General features: G+C 39.0%; 1 protein-coding gene across 17 annotated transcripts in view; it reads right to left on the reverse strand.

Moving 5' to 3' along the window:
* Nucleotides 1-22333, reverse strand: part of LOC105490279 (paraspeckle component 1) — a 109895-nt gene that overhangs the window by 6565 nt on the left and 80997 nt on the right. For 4 of the 17 annotated variants that reach the window (XR_011614999.1, XR_011614998.1, XR_011614997.1 and 1 more), the window contains exons 7-8: nt 15732-15822; nt 14986-15115 (exon numbers count right to left, since the gene is read on the reverse strand). The exons of 8 other annotated variants lie outside the window; for them this stretch is intronic. Coding sequence is in view for 3 of the 9 variants with exons in the window: in XM_071081576.1 (XP_070937677.1) it covers nt 14986-15115; nt 15732-15822 (221 nt within the window). In the remaining 6 variants the exon portion in view is untranslated. 5 more of the 17 variants (XR_011615003.1, XM_071081577.1, XR_011615005.1 and 2 more) reach the window with 4 other exon arrangements.

Raw genomic sequence — 22333 nt, forward strand, 5'->3', positions numbered from 1 at the left:
ACAGCTTGAAACCTTGTAATGCAAAATCCCACAGAGGACCCTCACTCTAGGGTATTCTAGGGAATACAAATGTGTGTGTCATGCTCAATCAGAAAAAGACTCTTACCCTAGTAAGACCTTGATCAACGTTCTTCAAAGAGCGTGTACCCAAAATATTTCAATAGAGGACAGGTTTATGTGTACTGTTATCCTTATATATGTTTTATAATATGCCTGAACTATTCATACAGTCACACACAATTGCATTTTGGGACACACAAACATACAGCTGTGTGCTCAATTTTCAACTGTTGGGGGTCCATGATCCAAAAATATTGTAAATCATTACCCTAGATCAGTGTTGATAAAACCCACTTGGGTCTCAATTTGCCTGAGAATTGGATGAAGCCCGAAACTGTCCCCGCAAAAAGTGTATGAGAAACGCGTATGCAGAAACTGTCAAGACTGTGCCTGCAAGTAAAGGGGACCCACAGACACCCCAGTGCACTCCAGGAACCCAAGAGGACCCATGGGGTCCCTGTAATCAAATCTTTGGAGTTTCTGTTTTTGTTTTGAGAGAGGGTCTTGCTTTGTCACCCAGGCTAGAGTACCAGTGGCATGAACATGGCTCGCTGCAGCCTCATCTTCCCAGGCTCAAGCAATCCTCCTGCCTCAGCCTCCCAGGTAGCTGAGACTACAGGTGCACAACACCACACCCAGCTAGTAGTTGTATTTTTTTGTAGAGATGTGATTCTACCATGTTGTCCAGGCTCATATGGAACTCCTAAGCGCAGGCAATCCTCCAGCCTTGGCTTTCCAAAGTGCTAGGAATACAGGTGTGAGCCAACATGCCTGGCCTGTAAGAATTTTTTAAAACAAGGTATGGCATAAATGAACAAAAAATTATTTTTTATATATTTCCACCAGCACTTGGCATACTATCTACTCTTGTATGCAAGCTCTGAATTTATAGACTCTGTATTCTTATACTCAACCGTGGATTGAAAATGCAGTTAGAAGCCAGGCACGGTGGTGAGCCTGTAATCCCAGCACTTTGGGAGGCTGAGGTGGGCAGATCACTTGAGTCCAGGAATTTGAGAACAGCCTGGACAACATGGCAAAGTCCCGTCTCTACAAAAAATACAAAAATTGGCCACACGTGGTGGTACATGCCTGTTGTCCCACATAATTGGCAGCTGAAGCAGGAGGATCGTTTGAGCCCACGATGTGGAGGTTGAAGTGAGCTGAGACCACACCACTGCACTCCAGCGTGGGCTACAGAGCAAGACCCTTTCTCGAAAAAAAAAAAAAAAAGGACAGAGAGAGAGAGAGAGAGAGAGAGAGAAAGAAAATGTAGTTAGGCCTCCAGTGGTTGTGTCTATACTGAACATGTATAGACTTTGTTCCTTGTCGTTATTCCCTAAACAATATAACTGCATGGCATTGACGCTGTATGGGGTATTATAAGTAACATGTAATTTAAAGCATATAGGAGGATGTGCACAGGATATGTGAAATACTACAGTATTTTATGTCAGAAACTTCAGGATCTGCAGATTTTGATATTCAGGGGGGCAGAAGCAACCTCCTAGGAAATGAAGGAACAACTGTTTATGCCTTTGGTACAGTAAAGGCTGACAAGAAAAATAAACAGAACCATAAACCAAACCGGACAACAGGATCACTTAATCCTTCTCAGTAACATCAGGATTACTCAAAACTTCAAGCATTCTCAGCTTCTCAAATATGTGAACACTCAATTTATAAACCATTACTAAAACCTAGAAAAGTAATTTCCAGAATTTAGCCAAGTTTTTTTTTTTTTTTTTTTTTTAATGAGACAGAGTCTTGCTCTATCGCCCAGGCTGGAGTGCAGTGGCGCGAGCTCGGCTCACTGCAAGCTCCGCCTCCCGGGTTCAGGCCATTCTCCTGCCTCAGCCTCCTGAGGAGCTGGGACCACAGGCGCCACCATGCCCGGCTAATTTTTTTTTTTTTTTTTTTTGAGACGGAGTCTCGTGCTGTCACCCAGGCTGGAGTGCAGTGGCCGGATCTCAGCTCACTGCAAGCTCCGCCTCCCGGGTTCACGCCATTCTCCTGCCTCAGCCTCCCGAGTAGCTGGGACTACGGGCGCCCGCCACCTCGCCCGGCTAGCTTTTTGTATTTTTTAGTAGAGGCGGGGTTTCACCGTGTTAGCCAGGATGGTCTCGATCTCCTGACCTTGTGATCCGCCCGTCTCAGCCTCCCAAAGTGCTGGGATTACAGGCTTGAGCCACCGCGCCCGGCTAATTTTTTGTATTTTTAGTGGAGACGGGGTTTCACCGTGTTAACCAGGATGGTCTCGATCTCCTGACCTTCGTGATCTGCCTGCCTCAGCCTCCCAAAGAGCTGGGATTACAGGCATGAGCCACCACGCCCGGCCAGAATTTAGCCAAGTTTTAGTTGTCAATATTTAATTTCAATTTTTAAAATTTTTCCTTTTTCTTTTATTTTTTTTTGAGACGGAGTCTCGCTCCATCGCCCAGGCTGGAGTGCAGTGGCACGATCTCTGCTTACGGCAAACTCCGCCTCCTGGGTTCCCGCCATTCTCTTGCCTCAGCCTCCCGAGTAGCTGGGACTACAGGTGCCGCCACCACGCCCGGCTAGTTTTTTTGTATTTTTAGTAGAGATGGGGTTTCACCATGTTAGCCAGGATGGTCTCGATCTCCTGACCTTGTGATCCGCCTGCCTCGGCCTCCCAAAGTGCTGGGATTACAGGCGTGAGCCACCATGCCCGGCCAATTTTTAAATTTTTATTGATTTATTTATTGAAATGGAGTCTCACTCTGTCACCCAGGCTGGAGTACAGTGGGGTGTTCTCAGCTCACTGCAACTTTCACCTCCCGGGTTCAAATGATCCTCCTGCCTCAGCTGCCCACGTAGCTGGGACTATAGGTGCATGCTACTACGCTCGGCTAATTTTTGTATTTTTAGTAGAGATGGGGTTTCACCATGTTGGCTAGGCTGGTCTGGAACTCCTGACCTCAGGTGATCCACCAGCCTCAGCCTCCCAAAGTGCTGGGATTATAGGTGTGAGTCACCACGCCCGGCCCAATATTTAATTTTTAAAAGGGTAATTTTTTCTTATTACTTGTATTCAAAATTTGACAAGTTATTAGAGTTCTGTTTAGTCTTACAAAAAAAGTGACAAGGCTGATGGTACACTGCACTGTAATCAACCCTAATAAAACCATCACAATGAGCTACCACACAAGTACATCTATTCAATGATACTCATGGATTTCAAAATATGTGAAGTCCTAGAAAGCTAAGACAAAGACAGCACTTAATATTCCTCATTCTGAAGAACAGCATCTCCATCAAAGTGATACTGCCAAATACGAAAAAAAAAAACCACCAATAATCAAATTAAAAGAAAAGGTCTCCTTTAAGTGAAATCCTACAAGTGTAACTGTAACAACCATACGACGCCACCGTGAACACAGTCCTGTCTTTAATTTCAGAGTAAAATTGGGTCACTAAGAACTGCACACACATTAACGGCAGATTTTATCCTCATGCCAAAACATCTGAACAAGAGCGAGTGAAAAAAGGCCCCTCTAACCACCCCGTAAGATTGAATAGACATTTTTCATATGGTCGGAAATGTAAACAGTCAATACCACACATACTTTTCTGTGACTTAAAGAATAAAACATTAAAATACAAGGCTGTGCACGGTGGCTCACGCCTGTAATCCCAGCACTTTGGGAAGTTGACACAGGAGGCCTGCTTGAGGCCAGGAGTTTGAGACCAGTGTGGGCAACACAGGGAGATGACTCTACAAAAAATGTAAAAATTAGCTGAGTGTGGTGGCACACACAGGTCGTCCTGGCTACTTGGGAGACTGAGATGGGAGAATCACTTGAGCCCAGGAGCTCAAGGCTCCAGTGAGCTATGATCATGCCACTGCACTCCAGCCTGGGTGACAGAGTGAGAATCTATCTCTAACAAAGAATAAAACAAAATGTAAAGATATTTTTAAATACAGAAGCCCCATTCTTTTGAGAATGGTAAACTATGTAATAATGGATGTAACATTCTCCCAGCCTTTGAGTAAAAGAAGATACTCTTTTCCCTGAAGACACAAGGTCTACTATTATTCATGTATTACATGTTATATGTTACGTAATATATAAATTATATATAATAGAAGTCCTAAGGAATGAATGTATAAAATACAGATAATAGATGACCTAATGAGCATCAAGGCTGAGTTGTTGAAATTACAACATATATGAATTGTAAAACTTGAAGAAACAGGATTTTAACAATGGCATGTTGAAAGATGCCCTAAAAGGCAAGTATTTCCTGTGAGGCAGACACCTGTTGTGCTGAGCCACAGGGACCAGCATTCTTTTAACCAGCAAGTTCACTGTTCAACAGCAGGGTTTCCCTTTGGAGAAAGGTATGCTCTGAAGTCTGCAGATTTTGGAGGGGTAGGGATTTCCATGTTATCTAACATAACCACCAGAGAAATCTTATACAGAGGAGTGTTTACAACTGAATATGATCCTTTGCCTTCATGACAAAGGCACAGATCACAACACTGGCTGCTAAAGCAATAAATAAACTAAATGCTATTACAAGCAATTCATAGCTGTCAAAATATACAGTGTTACCTTTCACCAAAGCTGTTCTATTCTAGTGTTAACTGGAAGATTCTCTTTAAGCAACAAAGAATGTATTTTCAACAGAGTATAAAGAAATAGAGAAGACTCAGTGAATGATATAGCAAAAGAATAAGGCAAAAAATTCAAAAGCCAACATTTTCCAAGAAAACTTGAGAAAACGCCTATGAAAGCAACAAACATGAAAGAACTTGACAACAGATCCACAAGGTCATACTACTTTTTGATGTAATATAACTTCAATAGATGAACAAATTATTTAACATATTAAAATATAATTTCAGTTAATTGGACAACTAACTGGATGATGTTTTAACACAAAAGTTCCATCTTTCAGCTGATATTTTGTATGAAGCAAAAATCTGTAATATGAACATTCAATTCTGGATTCCCAGTATCATCTGGCTTCTCAGAATTCTAATAAAGCTATCTATGCTTAAACTCATTTTCACATTCACAGATTACACATAGGTCAATGAGTTTTAACAGCAAACGGCAATGAAACCACAAAAGCCAGTTAAATAGCAATATGGGTGTACGGTGATCAAAGAAAAAGCAGGAATACTTTACAAAGCGGGTGGCTGAATGGCCAAAAAAAAAAAAAAAAAAAGTAAAGTATACAAAGGGTACTCAACATCTTAAGTTATTGGAAAATGTTCACAATGTCAGGTTCACTAAAACAAGTTATGAGGAAAAGCAAATGAAAACCACAATGAGACATATTCACCGAAATGGCTAAAATTAACATGACTGACAGTATGAAGTGTTGTCAAGGATGCAGAGGAACAGAAATCTTATACATTGCTCACGGGAAAAGAAAACAGGACAGGCCCTTTAGAAAATTACTTGGCAGTTTCTAAGAAACATATTAATAGAACCTGCCCTAGACTGACAGCGTGGCTCACAAGTGTAATCCCAGCACTCTGGGAGGCCGAGGTGGGAGAATCACTTGAGCCCAGGAGTTCAAGACCAACCTGGGTAACATAGCAAGAGACCTTGTCTCTCACTGAAAAAAAAAATTAGCCAGATGCAGTGGCACACGCCTGTATTCCCAGTTACTCGGGAGGCTGAGGCTGGAGGATGGTTTATGTCCAGAAGCTCAGGGCTGCAGTGAGCTATGATTGCACGACTGTACTCCAGCCTGGGTGACAGAGTGAGATCCTGTCTCAAAAGAGAAAGAAAGAAAGAAAGAAACTGCCCTATACTAAGAAACATAAGCTCCTCTCTACTCAGCGATACCGAACCTAGGAATTTTCCCCAAGAGAAATGAATGCATGATGACCTGTACCAGAGTGTTCACAGTAGCTTTATTCACAACAGCCCCAAAATGAAAACTGCCCCAAGAGCGTATCAACAGAAAACTAGAAAAACAAAATGTGACATATTCATTGAATGACACGTCATTGAGCAGAATGAGAACCAAGTACTGATAGATGGAGCAACACAGATGAATTTCCAAAACATTATGTGAAGTGGAAGAAGCTGGAGAGAAAAAAAGAGTGCATACTGTACCACTCCATTTCTATGAAATTCTAAAACAGATTTATCATTGGTGATCAATACACGACAGTGACATCCTCTGACATAGGACGGATTGACTACAAAGGAGCTCATAAGACCTTCCGTTTCTGAAAACTGAGTCACACTGAACAAAATTCATAAAGTCTGAATAACTGACAGGCTAACCCTAAATTTTAAAAAGCAAAATTTTACATTTTCTTAAAGAGAAAATTATTTGTAAGTTCATGTAGCAACTCAACGTTGAGAAATAAATACCTAAAATAAGGCCACGTTCAAACACAGGAATCATTTATAAATATTAAAAATAACACTGACGTTTAGATAAATATTAAAGAAAAATTAAACATTGCAGTTAGAATGTTAACCTTTTCAGGAAAAAAAAATATATGTATATATGCCATCTTTTCCTCTTAAGATTATATGGTAACGTTTCCTGTAAGTTATCAAAGAAATGTGAAGTTCAGCAAAGACTCATAGTTGAATAAAGTACAATTTGATGATTTTATCAAACATAGTTAATGACCTCAAAGGAAAAATTAACTCCATTTCAAGTGTCCAGACTTGCAAAATACCAAATTCTAGAGAAAAGATTGAAATGGATCTTAAAATACCTGTCTGCTTTATCTGCAAGGCAACTGTAGTGAGGCAAGTGCTAGTTAGGAAGTGAAACATGTCACTGAAAATTTTCAACCTTAATTTTGTCCCCAAATCCCTACAAAGGCATCTCAAAAACAAAATCCAGAATTATCTTCTTGTGATCACACGAATTTCTCAAGCATAATAGAAAAAACAAAACAAAAACAGTCAAGAGAAAAACTACCATTGATCACTGCATAATCAAGGTAAGTTTTTAAAACCATGCTGGACTATAGTAACAATAAATTGCATTTTTTAATTCAAGAAATTATTATGAACTTACCTGAACAGCCTCCACTATTTTCTTTAAAAGTTCAATATTTCAAGTAAATTACTGCCACAGCCAAGAATCCCAATGTTACTTATTTAATGTATCAATCATGTTCATATATCATGAAAAGCCGCTGGAAACAAATTGTCAAATAATATTCAATAGTTTATTTTACACCACATACGTAAAACCATTTAAAAACAGCACCTCACTGTTACTTATTTTGAAGATAACATGTGTATCAAATTAGGAAAAATATTTCTTGCAGAATCCATTACATACTCATGTGCATTAAATAATACCAAAATGTTGTGTTGGGGGTAATTACTCCAATATCACTGCAGTGTTATGTGCTGATCATCTGTTTAAATGCAGGGGAACCAGGTGCTAACCCAAATCCGTGACGAGGTCTGATGACCAGCCTCAGTCAGGATCCTTTCTTCTGCTGCCCCATCTGGCATGAACTCTCACTGGGGACCACTTGAACTCTCACTGGGGAACACTACTTGTGAATTACAAGTGTATCCAATAACTGTATTTACATGAAAATACATTAGGATCATTACATGTTTTAATGGTTTGCTTTAACATAGAATGACAATACATCTTCTAAAAAGAGACTAAAGTCTAAAAACAGAAGGCAAGTTTAAAAAGTATCTTTCACATTTTATAAATGTACAAAATTTCATTTATTGGCTGCCACAAAGTTTGAGCAATTTAGACTCTATAGACCAGATTAATAGGTAACAGAAAAACAAAGTATAAGAAAAGCCGTAACATGTAGTTGTAAATCTACCATGTCAAATTTTTCCTGCCTTCACATCATTGTAAATGCAGGCGCTTCCCCTCAGCAAAGCTGCATGGCACTGCGCCTCATCACAGCCCAGCACAGCCCTTGGCCCTTGGTAAGGCATTATTAACAGCACATCTGTAAGCGCCATGTGAACCTCAGAATTTCCTGCAGTCCCTTTGTTAGAACACAGACTATTTCCCATTTTCAGTCATAATCAGGGCTCATTAAAAGCACTCCCAATGATTTTGCAGTGATCATTTCAGGAAAAACTATGTGGTATAAAGAAATCCTATTTTGATTCTGCTAATAACTTGTTCATCTTAGACAAATGGCCTGTTCACTAATTCAACAAAAGCACAGAAAGCGCCTCTAGGAGAGTATTCACACCTTAAGGAGGTCTCCCTGAACATCTCAGAAGGCCTGAAGATTGTGTATTAGATAACAGTAATTCAATCTAACAGAAAGAGCACTGGAATTTAACTCCAGATAATGTAACATAAAAATGCACAATCGCCACTAGTGTAGCAGCAAGAGCAGAGGAAGCAGGCAATTAGCAGGTTCTCCAGTCAAGAGGAGACCGGAATAAGAGGGTGAGATAAATAGGGAATTTTGACCATTTTAGTTTCCTTCTGTGGTCATCTATTTATACACCCAAATCCCTAACAAAAAAACTTACAATGACCTCAAGGTTAAAACTCAGACTTGAGTTTCTCATTTCCCAGTTTCCTTTCCTACAGCTGTGGGTTCCATAGACAACCACCCTTGACATGTCTTCGGAGGCATCGTATCCAGCAGTTTTTGTCATTAATATACACAGACATGCTTTATTTTCGGCCATTACCGCTATATGCATTTTATTCTCTCTCCCCTTACATATTTATCTGCCAACAGGGATCTTTGCAGACAAAGCCACCATCACCTCTTTCAACTCTCCTAACTGATCTAAGTGCTTTGATTCTCGCTCTCCTCCAGTCAATTATCCATTAAATAGCTAACCTAATTCCTTTCTAAAAAAATAAGCTGGCCGGACGTGGTGGCTCACGCCTGTAATCCCAGCACTTTGGCAGGACGAGGTGGGTGGATCACCTGAGGTCAGGAGTTTGAGACCATCCTGACCAACATGGAGAAACCCCATCTCTACTAAAAACACAAAATTAGCTGGTTGTGGTGGCGCAAGCCTGTAATCCCAGCTACTCGGGAGGCTGAGGCAGGAGAATCGCTTGAACCCGGGAGGCAGAGGTTGAGGTGAGCCGAGACTGCGCCACTGCACTCCAGCCTGGTGACAAAAGTGAGACTCCGTCTCGGCGCGCTACATCGTATCATAACCCGGGCCAAGTCTCTCTGCTGAATTCCCATTTTATTCAGGGAAAAAAACTCCCAACTACTTACCATGGCATTGCTCCACATCTTGCATTTTCAACAGAGCAATCCCTCTCCCAAGGGGGAGAAAATCACTTAGGGGAGGGAGAGGACAAAACTCGTACTTTTTATGTACGCAGCACCGATTTCACAGACAGACTCATAATCATCCAGTTATCCAGGTTGTCAACATCTCAGCGGAGGGGGGTCAGTTAGAAAAAAAATGTCTAAAAGGCCTTCTGTGGAGGAAGTGATCATGAAAAAAAGTTGAGACGTGGATGTATTAAGAATATATACAAATATATCTATGACTACAGAAACTTCTGGAAGGATACGACAGAAATTAGTAACAGTGGTTGCCCCTGGATAGAGAAGTTGGATGGCTGTTAGATGATACTGAGAAATTTACTATCATTCTGCATCACTTTGTATCTTGATTTCTGTGTGCCAGGTGCACATTACTATTCAAAAAATTCAAAAATGTAGTTTATGTATAAACAGTATTTGAAGGCTGTTGTTTTTTATTAGGTATTCTTCTAACGTGCGATAATGTAATAAAAATTATTTCTAGATCTCAAAGGAGGATCTGAATGATGGCTATAATGAAGGGCCTATTTAGGTAACTTTTAAGTTTGAGGAATAAGAGAATGGGGTTAGTCCACTTAGCGTTTCTGTATTTCCTCATGTTGGCCACTGACCAAGCATGAATAAACCCATCTTTAGGGCTGGGCACGGTGGCTCATGCCTGTAATCCCTGCACTTTGGGAGGCGGAGGTGGGTGGATCACCTGAGGTCGGGAGTTCGAGACCAGCCTGGCCAACATGGTGAAACCCCCTCTCCACTAAAAATAGAAAAAAAAATAGCTGGGCATAGTGGTGCACGCCTGTAATCCCAACTACTCGAGAAATCGAGATGGGAGAATCGTTTCAACCCGGGAGGCAGAGGTTGTGGTGAGCCGAAATCGTGCCACTGCACACCAGCCTGGGCAACAGAGTAAAACTCCAACTCAAAAAATTTAAATATTAAAAAATAATGCCATCTTTAGTATATGTTACATGTACACTTCTTTGGGATGTGCGTTTCTGTAACTCATCAATGCAACTGCGGTGTTCTATGGAGCTTCAACAGTTTCCATGTATTCCAGTACAAGACTCAAAGTCACCAAGTCCTGCAGGGGACACTGAAATCACTCTCTGTGGATGTACAGAGGGCATCTCAGCCCCCTAACCTATATACATTTGACACTGGCAAATGTTTTGTGTCTCATATTTTCGTTTATCAATTGCTGCTTACTTTACTGACAATTCTCTAGCCAAGATCTTTTCCCCGAGCATCAGGATTTCCTGTGCTGAACCCACTTTCTAGATGGCACAGGGCCCCAACCTTTCCATCTGCCCTTTCTCCTCCTCTTCTCAGCAGCACCAAAAAAACTGTCATTTGGTTGTTTCAAACTGTCATCCTTGCCTTCTTTCTTCCACATAAATCCCCTATATTAAGTTGACCACCCAGTTGTGACTATATCATAATCAACCCACGTCTTGATTTCTGCCCTTCTTCTCCATTCCACTATCCCACATCTCAACTGCTCTCGCTTCCTGCAGTTAAGGCCATTCAATGCATCTTGCTGCCAATCACTAGGTATCTGAAATAGCAATCTGACTACTGTCGTTCTCTTGCCAAAAATCTCCTGATTTTTTTAATGGGTCTTTATCACAGAGTAAGATTCCGGATTTGTTTTACAGCCTCATTTTGGGTTCCTACCAGCTCTGCACATTTATAAAACTGTCAGCCTTTGCTCACAGTGGCCCACTCTGATCATATCTACTCCCCAAAACAGATAGAGCTCATTTGAAGTTGATACCTAGGTATTTCTACCTCCCCAAATCTCTGGACACACTCACTAAGATAGACACTAGTTCCCCTTTTGTTCTGAATGGTTATCTAATCCTCCCACCTCCAAACAAGAGCATTTTATGAAAATCCTTCCCAATTATTGTATCTTACATGCATTTCTCTTTGTCAAACTCCCCGTAACACATTGACATTGGGCAACAGGTTTCATGTGTAATCCGTCAAGGTACCAAAGTGTACCTAGCACTACTACTGAACTGTACACACAGCAGGTGATTCCTACAGATAATGGGATACTAGATAACCTCCTGTCACACGATGCTCTAAAAGCTGATGAAAACAAGACGCGTGCTTTATTGAGAACAAGATTCCAACACTTATTTTGTACTGTGTATTCTTGAATTTCTCCTTCCGCCTGCCTCTCAATTCATGCACATGTAAGACAAGTCTCAAGCTGACTATTAAAAGTGCTAATACCATTATTGATGTTGATCATCCTTTTCTTTCCCCCTTAGATCTTTTCTGCATTGCTTCATAATTAATGTGCTGTCTTCTAATGTTTAGCACTTGTTTGGAGTTGCTGGAAGACAGGAGCACCTCATATCTACCCAACACTGGCTGCGTTTATCTTCCATGGAGCAAATCCTTGCTGGATGGAGCTTATATTCCATGCCACCCAGACCTACTGTAGAATCAGTTATTCCTAATCTATGACTTGAGCGTCTACTAACTCAGCTCAAGCAATCCAGGCCCTTCACAAATATAACAATGACATAATCTCTTACAATTCATTTATGGACCCTATGGATTGTTTAGAAACCATTCATTTTGTTGACCAAATACACTGTTTGCTTTAATATTAGTTTATATGGCATCAAAGAAAGATTCACATTAAATTAGCATTTTAATATATGTTACTTTTAATGATGCGATAGACTCTTAAAAAAAAAAAAAAAGAAAAAAAGAAACTCATTGTAGTATTTCCACACTAGCACCCAGGCTATTTTATGTGTCAGCGTGTGCACTAGCCAAAGGAAAATAACTATTAAAGCACAAACAGAAAACTTATAGTCAACTGTCAACATCAGCTGTCAAGTGTTCATTTAATGATAATCCAGCCAAGAGCACATTCAACCCAGAGAAGCACTGAGGTCTGAAGGGCACAGTTCTGCTCCGGCTGCTCTAGACAGCAGCCAGTTCAGACTGGGGCAGGAGAAGGCAGGCCTCCAGAGGGAAGCCTAGGGTGAAGACAAAAACAAAATAAACACAGGATGATAATGAGTAGGCAAAATTAAGGAACTGGGAAAGACACTGAACACGGGGAAAACACACATGAAAACTGTATGTGATCAAATGTATATTTCATACTAGATTAACTATATAGAAAAAAAATAAGTTTGGGGAAACTAGAGTTGATTCCATTTATTTATGCTCCAAAAGTACTTAAGACTATATATACTACCACAATGTGAGTATTAACCAAAACTGTAAAATAATGTCAACTGGAACATTTAAAAACCCTTTGCATATGCTGAATTACACATAATCCCAAGTTTTCATCATCTCTTGTCAAGAAGAGAAGAAAAAACAATGCTTCTTGCAGAGGTCAGGTCCCCAGACTTGGTGGCATTCCCATTCTTCCTAACTTGTACTTACTATAAAATAGAGAGCCCAGGATGCTGAAAAGAATATAACTGACATATTTCACAAGCAGAGACTAAAATCAAAATGCAGGAACTGAGTAATGTCTACCATATAACTAAGAAAAATGTTAATCTGGTCTGTTCTTAGAAAACATTTGAAATCACCATATGTAAAAGCAATCCAAAAAAGCAATGTCGATTTTACAGGTAGTGTTTTAAATTCCTGTAACTCATCCAACTGAACATAATAAATATGAGGGCAAAGACCATGATAAAGGAAACAAGCAACTGAAAAAAGGATGGGGCAGAGGGAAACCGGTAACTCTTAAGAACTCCTCACAGTACCTGAGTAACTATCCACTCATAAACAGGAACCATTAACGTGAAATACCAAGTCTCAAACCATTAATTACATGCTTTTTCTCCTCCCAGTATTTGTAGAAGAGTTTCTCAATCTATGTTGGTACAATATATTCAATGTATCAAAACCTGAGAGGATTAGGTGTCCTCTTCATCACATACAATTCTTACTGAATTATTTCTTCTGCAAATCTTAGCCACACTGTCATCTTAAAGTTCAATTACTGGAAGAATTAACTAGACCATCAATGTCTGAAGAAGTATATATAATGATCACCTATAGAAACTATATATGGATAATCACATCAACAATGAGTTCTAGTTGTCACATTTTGCTAGAAGACCCTTCTGATCATTTCCTGATGAGCTGCTCGTAGCAGTGAACCTCTCCCATTTGTGTTGGTTGTTTTTTTCTTCAATGTATAACAAAGGAAGAAAAGGCGTGAGAGAAAAAATACAGAAACTTATAAAACCAGTAGCCTTCATTTAAAACTCAATTAGAAAAAGTCTACTTTCCTGGAGAAACCTCAGGTGGGCGTTTTAAACTTACTTCCAGGTCCTCTGGTCTTCTTACCGCTTGGGTTCCACCAAGACCAAACGCCATTGTATTTGGTATAGCCAATCAATACAAAGAACATACACCGTGATTTTAGTTCTAAATTTTATATTGATCGTTGAAAACAAGTCTTCTCCCATTCCGCCAACCTATTCCACTCTCTGGTCCCACAGTAGGATATCTTAACTCCTATCTATCCATCCCAACTTTCTTCTCTTTCCTCTCTAGGCAGGGTACATATTCTACCAATGTCTATTAAGAGCTGGACTATTTACTCGTCCTCCCTGCTGGCTATTCTTGCTCTGACCCTTTAGTATAATGGAGTTATCTAAGAATTTCTTTATGCACTTTCTTCTCCCAGTTTTTCTTTTGCCACCTGCTAGACTTCAACCTCAAAGAAGGTAGGGACAGTGTCTGTTTTCTTCACTATTATATGCACAGACTGAGACAAAAATGTTCAATAAAAATTTATTGAATGAATAAACAATCTGTGATACTCATCCAAACACTTCAATTGGTACTAAAAACTCTACTCCTAAATCCACACCATGACTCCATTTTTCCTCCTGAAAATTTTCTGAGATCAGTTCAATATCAAATGTCAAACACTGTGTGAACACTAATAAAGATGGGGGGAAAAGTAGGCATTCCCGGGCACAGTGGCTAACACGTGTAATCCCAGCACTTTGGGAGGCCAAGGCGGGAGGATTGTCTGAGGCAAGGAGTTTGAGACCAGCCTGGGCAACACAGTGAGACCCTGTCTCTACAACATTTTTTTAAAAGTAGCTAGACATGGTGGCACGCACCTGTGGGCCCTACTACTGAGGTTGGATGATCACTTGGGCCTAGGAGTTTGAGGCTGCGGTGAACTATGATTACACCACTACACTCCAGTCTGAGTGACAGAGCGAGACCTTGTCTTGAAAAAAGGCAGGGCGCGGTGGCTCAAGCCTGTAATCCCAGCACTTTGGGAGGCCGAGACGGGCGGATCACGAGGTCAGGAGATGGAGACCATCCTGGCTAACATGGTGAAACCCCGTTTCTACCAAAAAAATACAAAAAACTAGCCTGGGAAGGTGGCGGGTGCCTGTAGTCCCAGCTACTCGGGAAGCTGAGGCAGGAGAATGGCCTGAATCCGGAAGGCGGAGCTTGCAGTGAGCTGAGATCGCGCCACTGCACTCCAGCCTGGGCGACAGAGCGAGACTCCGTCTCAAAAAAAAAAAAAAAAAAAAAAAAAAGAAAAGAAAAAAGACAAAAGACAAAGTAGGTACAACAAGCAAATAAATATATTGATAAAACAACATGAATGCAAAGAGTTGATGTGAAACTGTTCTGAGAAAGGCACTTACAAGAGATTTACAAAGGCCAGGTGTGGTGGATCATTGCCTGTAATCCCAGCACTTTCAGAGGCCGAGGTGGGCGAATCACTTGAGGTTAGAAGTTCAAGACCAGCCTGGCCAACATGGTGAAACCTTGTCCCTACAAAAATACAAATATTAGCCAGGCATAGTGGCAGGTGCCTGTAGTCCCAGCTACTCAGGAGGCTGAGGCAGGAGAATCACTTGAACCTGGGAGGCGGATGTTGCAGTGAGCCAAGATGGCACCACTGCACCCTAGACTGAGTGACAGAGCAACACTCCATCTCAAAAAAGAAAGAGAGACCTACAAAAATATCTGCAAGACAGAGTAACCACCTTAGAGTTTACTGAGCAAGCGGGGAGGGATGGAGGTAGATGAGGTTGCAAAGGCGGACCAAAACAGATAAAGTCCTGTGATCTACCGTGCAGTTTTGATTTAATTCAGATGGGAAACTACTGTTTGGAAAAGAAAAGGAAGCAGAATCTGAGTCATGTTTTGTTTATTTATTTACTTTTGAGACAACGTCTGACTATTGCCCAGGCTGGAGTGCAGTGGTGGGATCTCAGCTCGCTGCAATTTCCGCCTCCCAGGTTCAAGTCATTCTCCTGCCTCAGCCTCCCGAGTAGCTGGAACCACAGGCTTGCATCACCTCGCCCAGCTACCCTTTTAGTAGAGATGGGGTTTCGCCGTCTTGCCCAGGCTTGTCTCAACTTGTGAGTTCAAGCGATCCACCCACCTTGACCTCCCAAAGTGCTCGGATTACAGCATGTCACTGCGCCCGCCCGGCCAAGTCTTGTTTTAGAATGATGCATTTTGTGGAGAATAAGCTGCAAGAGCAAAAGTAAAAACAGGATGAGTTAGGAAGGTATCATAGTCATCTTTGGTGACAGATGATAGGTCCTTGAGAGATAATATATTTACCAGGCAGATTTTCCACGGTTTTAAAAATCCCAACTACCTAAAAGCACTCAAAACCAAAACATTCAAAAATCAAATAGATTATGCCCTCCTCTCCCTCTAGCAGCTACATGAATCACCTCACCATCGACCCTGAACACACTTACCTTTGGCGTCTCGGTTCATAGTATCCTCAACCCATCATTCAAACCAGAAACCCCTAGGACACTTGGCATCTCCTTCCCCCGCGCTCCCAATACACTGGAAACAGCTAAATTCACTATACCTCTGAATTACTCTTATCTGGAATCTGAACCATCCTGACACCAAAGATCCTTTCAAATTCGATGTAGGGAGGCTGGGGCTGGATCCATGATCTATGTGGTCTGTTCCAGAACACTGTTTGCAGTCCAGTCACTCTTACACTTAACATAATTATTTTAAGTTGTAATAATGGGGCTTATCCTTACTCGCAGTCACCTAAAAGGTAAATAAAGGTCTAAACTCCTTAACTGTGATCAACCATAATCTTATCTCAACTTTACTTCTCTGCTACCAGTCTTAGCTCCCTCCCCTTAGACGGCTTAGTGCCTCACCAGCCTGTGACCACATCATGTTGCCACCCCACAATGCTCCAGCCTACGACTGTCAAGTATCTACTCACCTTCAGGACCTGCTCAAACGCTATCACCTCAGTGAAATCTTCCCAGGCTCCCCAAAGTGAGTGAACTATTTGTGTCTGGGTTTTCAAAGAACTTTCTATGCCCTTTATTACGACAACTTGGTCAGTTTCCTTACAACTCTACCTATACCCATTAAACTTCAAATCTTAAAGAGAAAAGGACCATATTTTGTTCATTTTGGTATCCTCATTTGTAAATACTGTGTCTGTTCTACAGTTGGTGTCATTCATTCACCAAGCAAATATCTAACAAGGACTTGCTAGGAAATTAGGATGAATTACTAAATGACAGATGGATATTCTACAAGGAATAAAATAAATATATAAACAAGATAACCTCACACAAATGTTTTAAGAGAAATCTTGTATGACCAAACTTTTTCAGGACTTAAAACATTTGCTTAAAAATGTTATGGATAGTACCAAGGTCATAGCAAACGCAAAAGGAAAGTAACAGTGAAAGGGGTGTAAAACTTAATGTGTACGATTTCTTTCCTGAGAACTTGGTGCTCAAACTCCTTCCCTGCAGGACACAAACACCAAGTAATTATACTCAGGAAACTAATCTCACACTGACACTTAACTATAAATATACACTTAAACTTTCAATTTCAACCTTACATTATTCATTTTAAAAGGTAACAATAAATTACATAATTATAGCCTATGTAATGGGATTCAGAGATTACAATCATTGAAAGGAAAAAATTAAAATGTGACTAAATTACTCTTCTAAGATCAAAGCCAAGAAAAATATTTCAAGCCACATGTGAAGTATTAAACTTCCTAGAAGCCACATTAAAGGAGGGAAAAAAGCAACAGGTGAAATTAGCTTAATTATCTATTTTATTGAACCCAATGTAGCCAAAATATTATCACTTCGGCATATGCCACATTTAAAAGTTGAGAAATTTTACATTCTTTTCTTCGTAAGTCTGCAAATCTAATTCAGATGCAAAATTTTCCTCAAAAATACTTATCTGTATTTAGATTACATAAAATCAAAGATATAAAAGTAGATTAATATAATCAAGTCGTTCCAAGTATATTCTATCAATAACTGAATTTAAGTCAATTACAATAAAAACTTTAGTTCCTCATCTCACTAGTCCCATTCCAAGGACTCAACAGCCAAAAGCCACTACTACTAGGACGGTTCAGCTTCAGGCAGAACTGTGGCCGCTTACTTCAGCACAACTCAATTCAAGGAGCACAAACTAAATCAAAATCTTTTCCCCTTTGTCTCCTAAGATAGCTATTTTCTAGGCCCTTAACTAAAAGAGTAGCTGTCATTTTCTCTACTGCCTTTATTGCTACATGGTAAGATATTATCTGTCACTCTATTACACAAATGCTACTGGGGCAAAGGACTGGTCCACTGTGTTCATGGCTGGATTCCCAGTGTTCAAACTGCAAGAAATTACAGTCTACACAGCAAACTGTAGGAAGTCAGTATGTAATTAAGAGGGTTTCAAGCACTGATAAATGATTTAACATGTGTATCTATGCTGTGTTTATGACCTACAGAAAATAAATAGAAACTGGCTGTGATAGGGTAGTCTTCTATATTATTCAAGTAATTCCAAAATAATTCAAACTATGAGATCCATATTTTCAACCAACCTACAGAATATTTCATTTATATGTCAAACAGTTCATGACATGAACCCCTATACTTCAGTTGACTTTAATACCTGTAGCACAAACAGCAGAACATAAGTTAAGCACATTATATTGCAAAGCAGAAACTAAGAATGTAAACACACCTTTTCTACATTGTACTTCCCAGCCCTAAAACTTTGAGCATGTTATTTTCCACAAACTTCCCATCTTCCATTAATTTTTTTTTTTAATTTAATAGCTCCAGATAAAGGGCAAAGTAGCACAATACACAGCCAAGAAACAAAAAAAGTAGTCATCTTATTTTCCCAGTTAATCATCATGCATAAATGTACATATTAGCAACAGATCAAATATCATCTAAAGTTCTATGGCTGCCCAGTAAGGAAATGCTAGGGCTGTTATATATGCATGCAGGTGGGGAGGCAACCACATTCCAATCAGAAGACTTCAGTAACACAGAAGATGACACAAAGCAAAAACTCAAAGCAGGTCCCTTTCTACATTTTTATCATTTTTTTTTCTGTCTTCATGTACCATGAATAAAAGTTAAACACTGATTTTTGTAGAGATATAACTCATTTTGGTGTCACAGGAGTTAAAAATAATCATTTCTTGACTGAAGACAATTAGTAATACATAACAGGAAAAACTGTGTGAAAAAAATCTAGTATCGACATAATTTTTTTTAGAAGGGATTAAAAAAAAGTTTTACTCTCGTTAGGCTGCCTGAGAATTCCTCAGTTGGAAAATAGGTTAATAAGCCACCCTAGGGTAGAGGCAGCCTAATGTCACAGACCTGGGCCTCCATGCAGCAAGGAATCTGACTCTGAACACAAAAAATGGGGGAGGGATGGGGTTGGTGCAATGTTAAAAAATAACACTGATTGCACCTTCTCAGAGCCAAACCCATTTATGTTTACAAAAATCTCAAAATGGTTGATTAATGTGGAAAACTGAGAAGATACCAAATTCTATTTTAGGGTGGTTTTTGGGAAGCAGCGTAAAAGTCCCCAGGTGATATCCAGATTACAATTAGAAACAAATCTCTATACTTAAGTATTTCCTACTTGTAGATATTCTTAACAAACACACATCAAAGTCAATGCTATAGAATCTACTTTCTGGGATATTAAAGGCTTGAAATCAGATGACTGTTTCTTTGCACTGGTACAGTCACAATTTTTTGGAACAAACAACTGTCAATACAGCAAATATATGCTCTCATTATGAACCACTTTAATTTTTTATTGCGCTGCATAATTTTGAGAGGGCCTTGATCACACACACACATCTGAAGCTACAAAGAAAATGTTTTAATATATATACTGATGGTCTTAGGAAATACACTTATCAAATCTTTTATCTTCAAGCTAGAAAAGCAAAACAAGCTTACACCAAAGAGAAAGTAAGGCCATCATTTTAATCCACCAAACTGTATCATTCTATTCATATTCACCAGGAGGGTAAGCAAAGACAGGACAGTTTTCTAGCACCTTCATCCAGCAGCCAGAAGCATGTCCAAACATACTGATACAAAAACAATTACATTATTTCATCTCATACTGGTATGCTGAGAATCTGTTAAGAGGAAACTTGTTTCACAAAATCTTCAGAGTACACGTCTCCATATATCCTCTTCATTTGAATTAACTAGGTTTTGAAATCCTAGTTTAAAAATGTATGATAAATGAATTTATGCATTAAATAACACTCACTAGCTACTATGTTTCCTAGTCAGAAATAATGGACTTTCGTAGTGCTTATCAACTGGCAATAGCTGTAAATGTCTGAGGATGTTTTGACTGTCAGGGATCTTATCCAATCTACAATGTACTGGGACAGTCAACGATAGCAACAACAAAAATCACGACCAAAAAAGCCTCTTTTGAGGCACAGTATCTGAAAACAGATGCTCAAAAGGGTTCCTACAAACATCGGCAGCGTCATCATGTAGGAATTTACTAGAAATGCACGTTCTTTGGCTCCACCAGAGACCTTCAGACCACTCTGGAATAAAGTCCAGAGATCTGTGTTGAGCCTCCCAGGTGATTCTAATGCATGCTGAAGTGTGAGAACTACTAACTTCAGAAGGATGTCTGTGGCTGCTGCCCCTTAATTTAGAGGACGAATTTGTTTCCACTGTTATATCTTAAGCCCTAGAAAACTGACCAATACACAGTAGGTCCCCTTGATACATGTTGTTACAATGAATTAATGGATATAGTGAAATTCTGAATGACATGGCACCTTATAAAATCTTGTATGACTCAGAAAAGTTTTCTAGACAATTACTCCCATTACCATTTTCAGTTACCTGGACTTTTCACTCCAAAGTTACCCTAATGTGTAAAGCATTCAAATCTGGGAACATTATTTTCTAATCAACTCAAAGAATTAACATACACTGAGTAACCACTAAGCAAGTTCTATTATTGCCTCTAACACTAAAAAGGTCAGAAATTACTAAAAGTCATACAGAATGACTATGTAGAATTTAGTGTACTTTTTCTCAATACATAAAAACACCAGGCAACATGTTGTCTGAAACTTAATACTGATTTACATTATCTAATAATGTAAAAATATCCTGAGGAAAAATTAACCTCGAAACGTACACTAAGATGTTTTCTCAATTTTCATGTAAGAAATAATACAAATAATGTGCAAAAGTAAATTATTTAAATAAGCAAAAAGATAATAATGTAAATAATTTGTATTCCAAACATGGCAAAAGGGAATAGGTACAGGATTATATATTTACATAATTCTTCTTAACATTCACATAAGCCTGGTTGATTGACAAACATGTAACGCCCTTTTGCATAAAAGCAGCTAGAACAGGAAAGAATGTATCAGAGATCCAGTCAGAGAGAAAACACAAAACATAATGAATGAATGTGACACTAGCTTATATATGCGTAATTCGTTACATGAGATGTACAATATATAAATAAAAATGTCAAGTTGTCTTAGTGTAATAAAGAGCTAGAAAAAATTTTAGATAAAAATTTAGACAGTGAAATAGATAAAAATAAAAAGATAAAATTTAGATTAAGGTATCTATTTCAAAGTCTTCAACACCATCAACAAAACACTTATACAGAGCATTTAACAAATACAAGGTCCACTTATATTACTATCAACACAATGTACGACCTCGTATTTAATGAATACTTTGTCTTATTGACTAAATTTATATTAAAATATGAAGAAAATCTAAAACGAAATGTGTTCAAAGTACACTTCCACTTAATCCTACTTAATTCTGATTCTATTCTTAATTTTGAGACTGAACGTGAAATTTGAGTGATTTATATTCCACAAGACAGAACTGAAATTTTATTTATGTGTACAAGCAGAACACCATCTCTTTTAAAGTTCATCTGATTAAATGAGAAAGACAAATTTAAAAAGAACAATTCTGACAAAATTCTTTTTAAAATACAGTATCTTTTGCAGAGGAGGGAACTGATAGTGACAATGGTAACTGAAGCCATAAAATTTTCTTGAAAAAGATTTTGTTTAATGTGTATGTATAAACTCTGGCTATATATAACATTAAGAATTTCACTATCCTCAATCTGGAAATTTAATAGACTTCTGTTATTCAAAAAGAAAACAAAATGTCATAAAATAGAAAAAACACATACACTGTTATTTCATCAGGTAAAAAAAAAAAGTGTAATCAAATAGTAAGTTTCAACAAAGAGGAACCCTTAGAGATATTTATAATCTAAACAGTTTTACAGAAAAAAAGGTCAAATAAACTCAGAAAACAACAGTTTTGGGTAAGCCTTTAAACATTGTCTTACAAGCTTCAAATTTCAATCATTAATATTGCTATTTCATAATCAAGGAAACAAAAACAAATTCAAAATGCTTTCACAACATATAGAAGACACTACTTTTGATATTTTTTTTTTAATTTTTTTATTTTTTGTAGAGACAAAGTCTCACTACAACTGCCCAGGTTCATCTCAGCTTTTGATATTTAGAAAAATCCAGATTTTAAACATGAGACACTATAACTTTTTCCCGCATTTTTTGCATTATTTCCCCAGAGTAACAGTCCATAAATTAACTGATGGATACTCACTTAGGAAACGGTCGACATACTTCATTTTACACCACTAGAA

Source organism: Macaca nemestrina, chromosome 16, assembly GCF_043159975.1.
Source record: "Macaca nemestrina isolate mMacNem1 chromosome 16, mMacNem.hap1, whole genome shotgun sequence".
In the NCBI taxonomy this organism is placed as follows: Eukaryota; Metazoa; Chordata; class Mammalia; order Primates; family Cercopithecidae; genus Macaca; species Macaca nemestrina.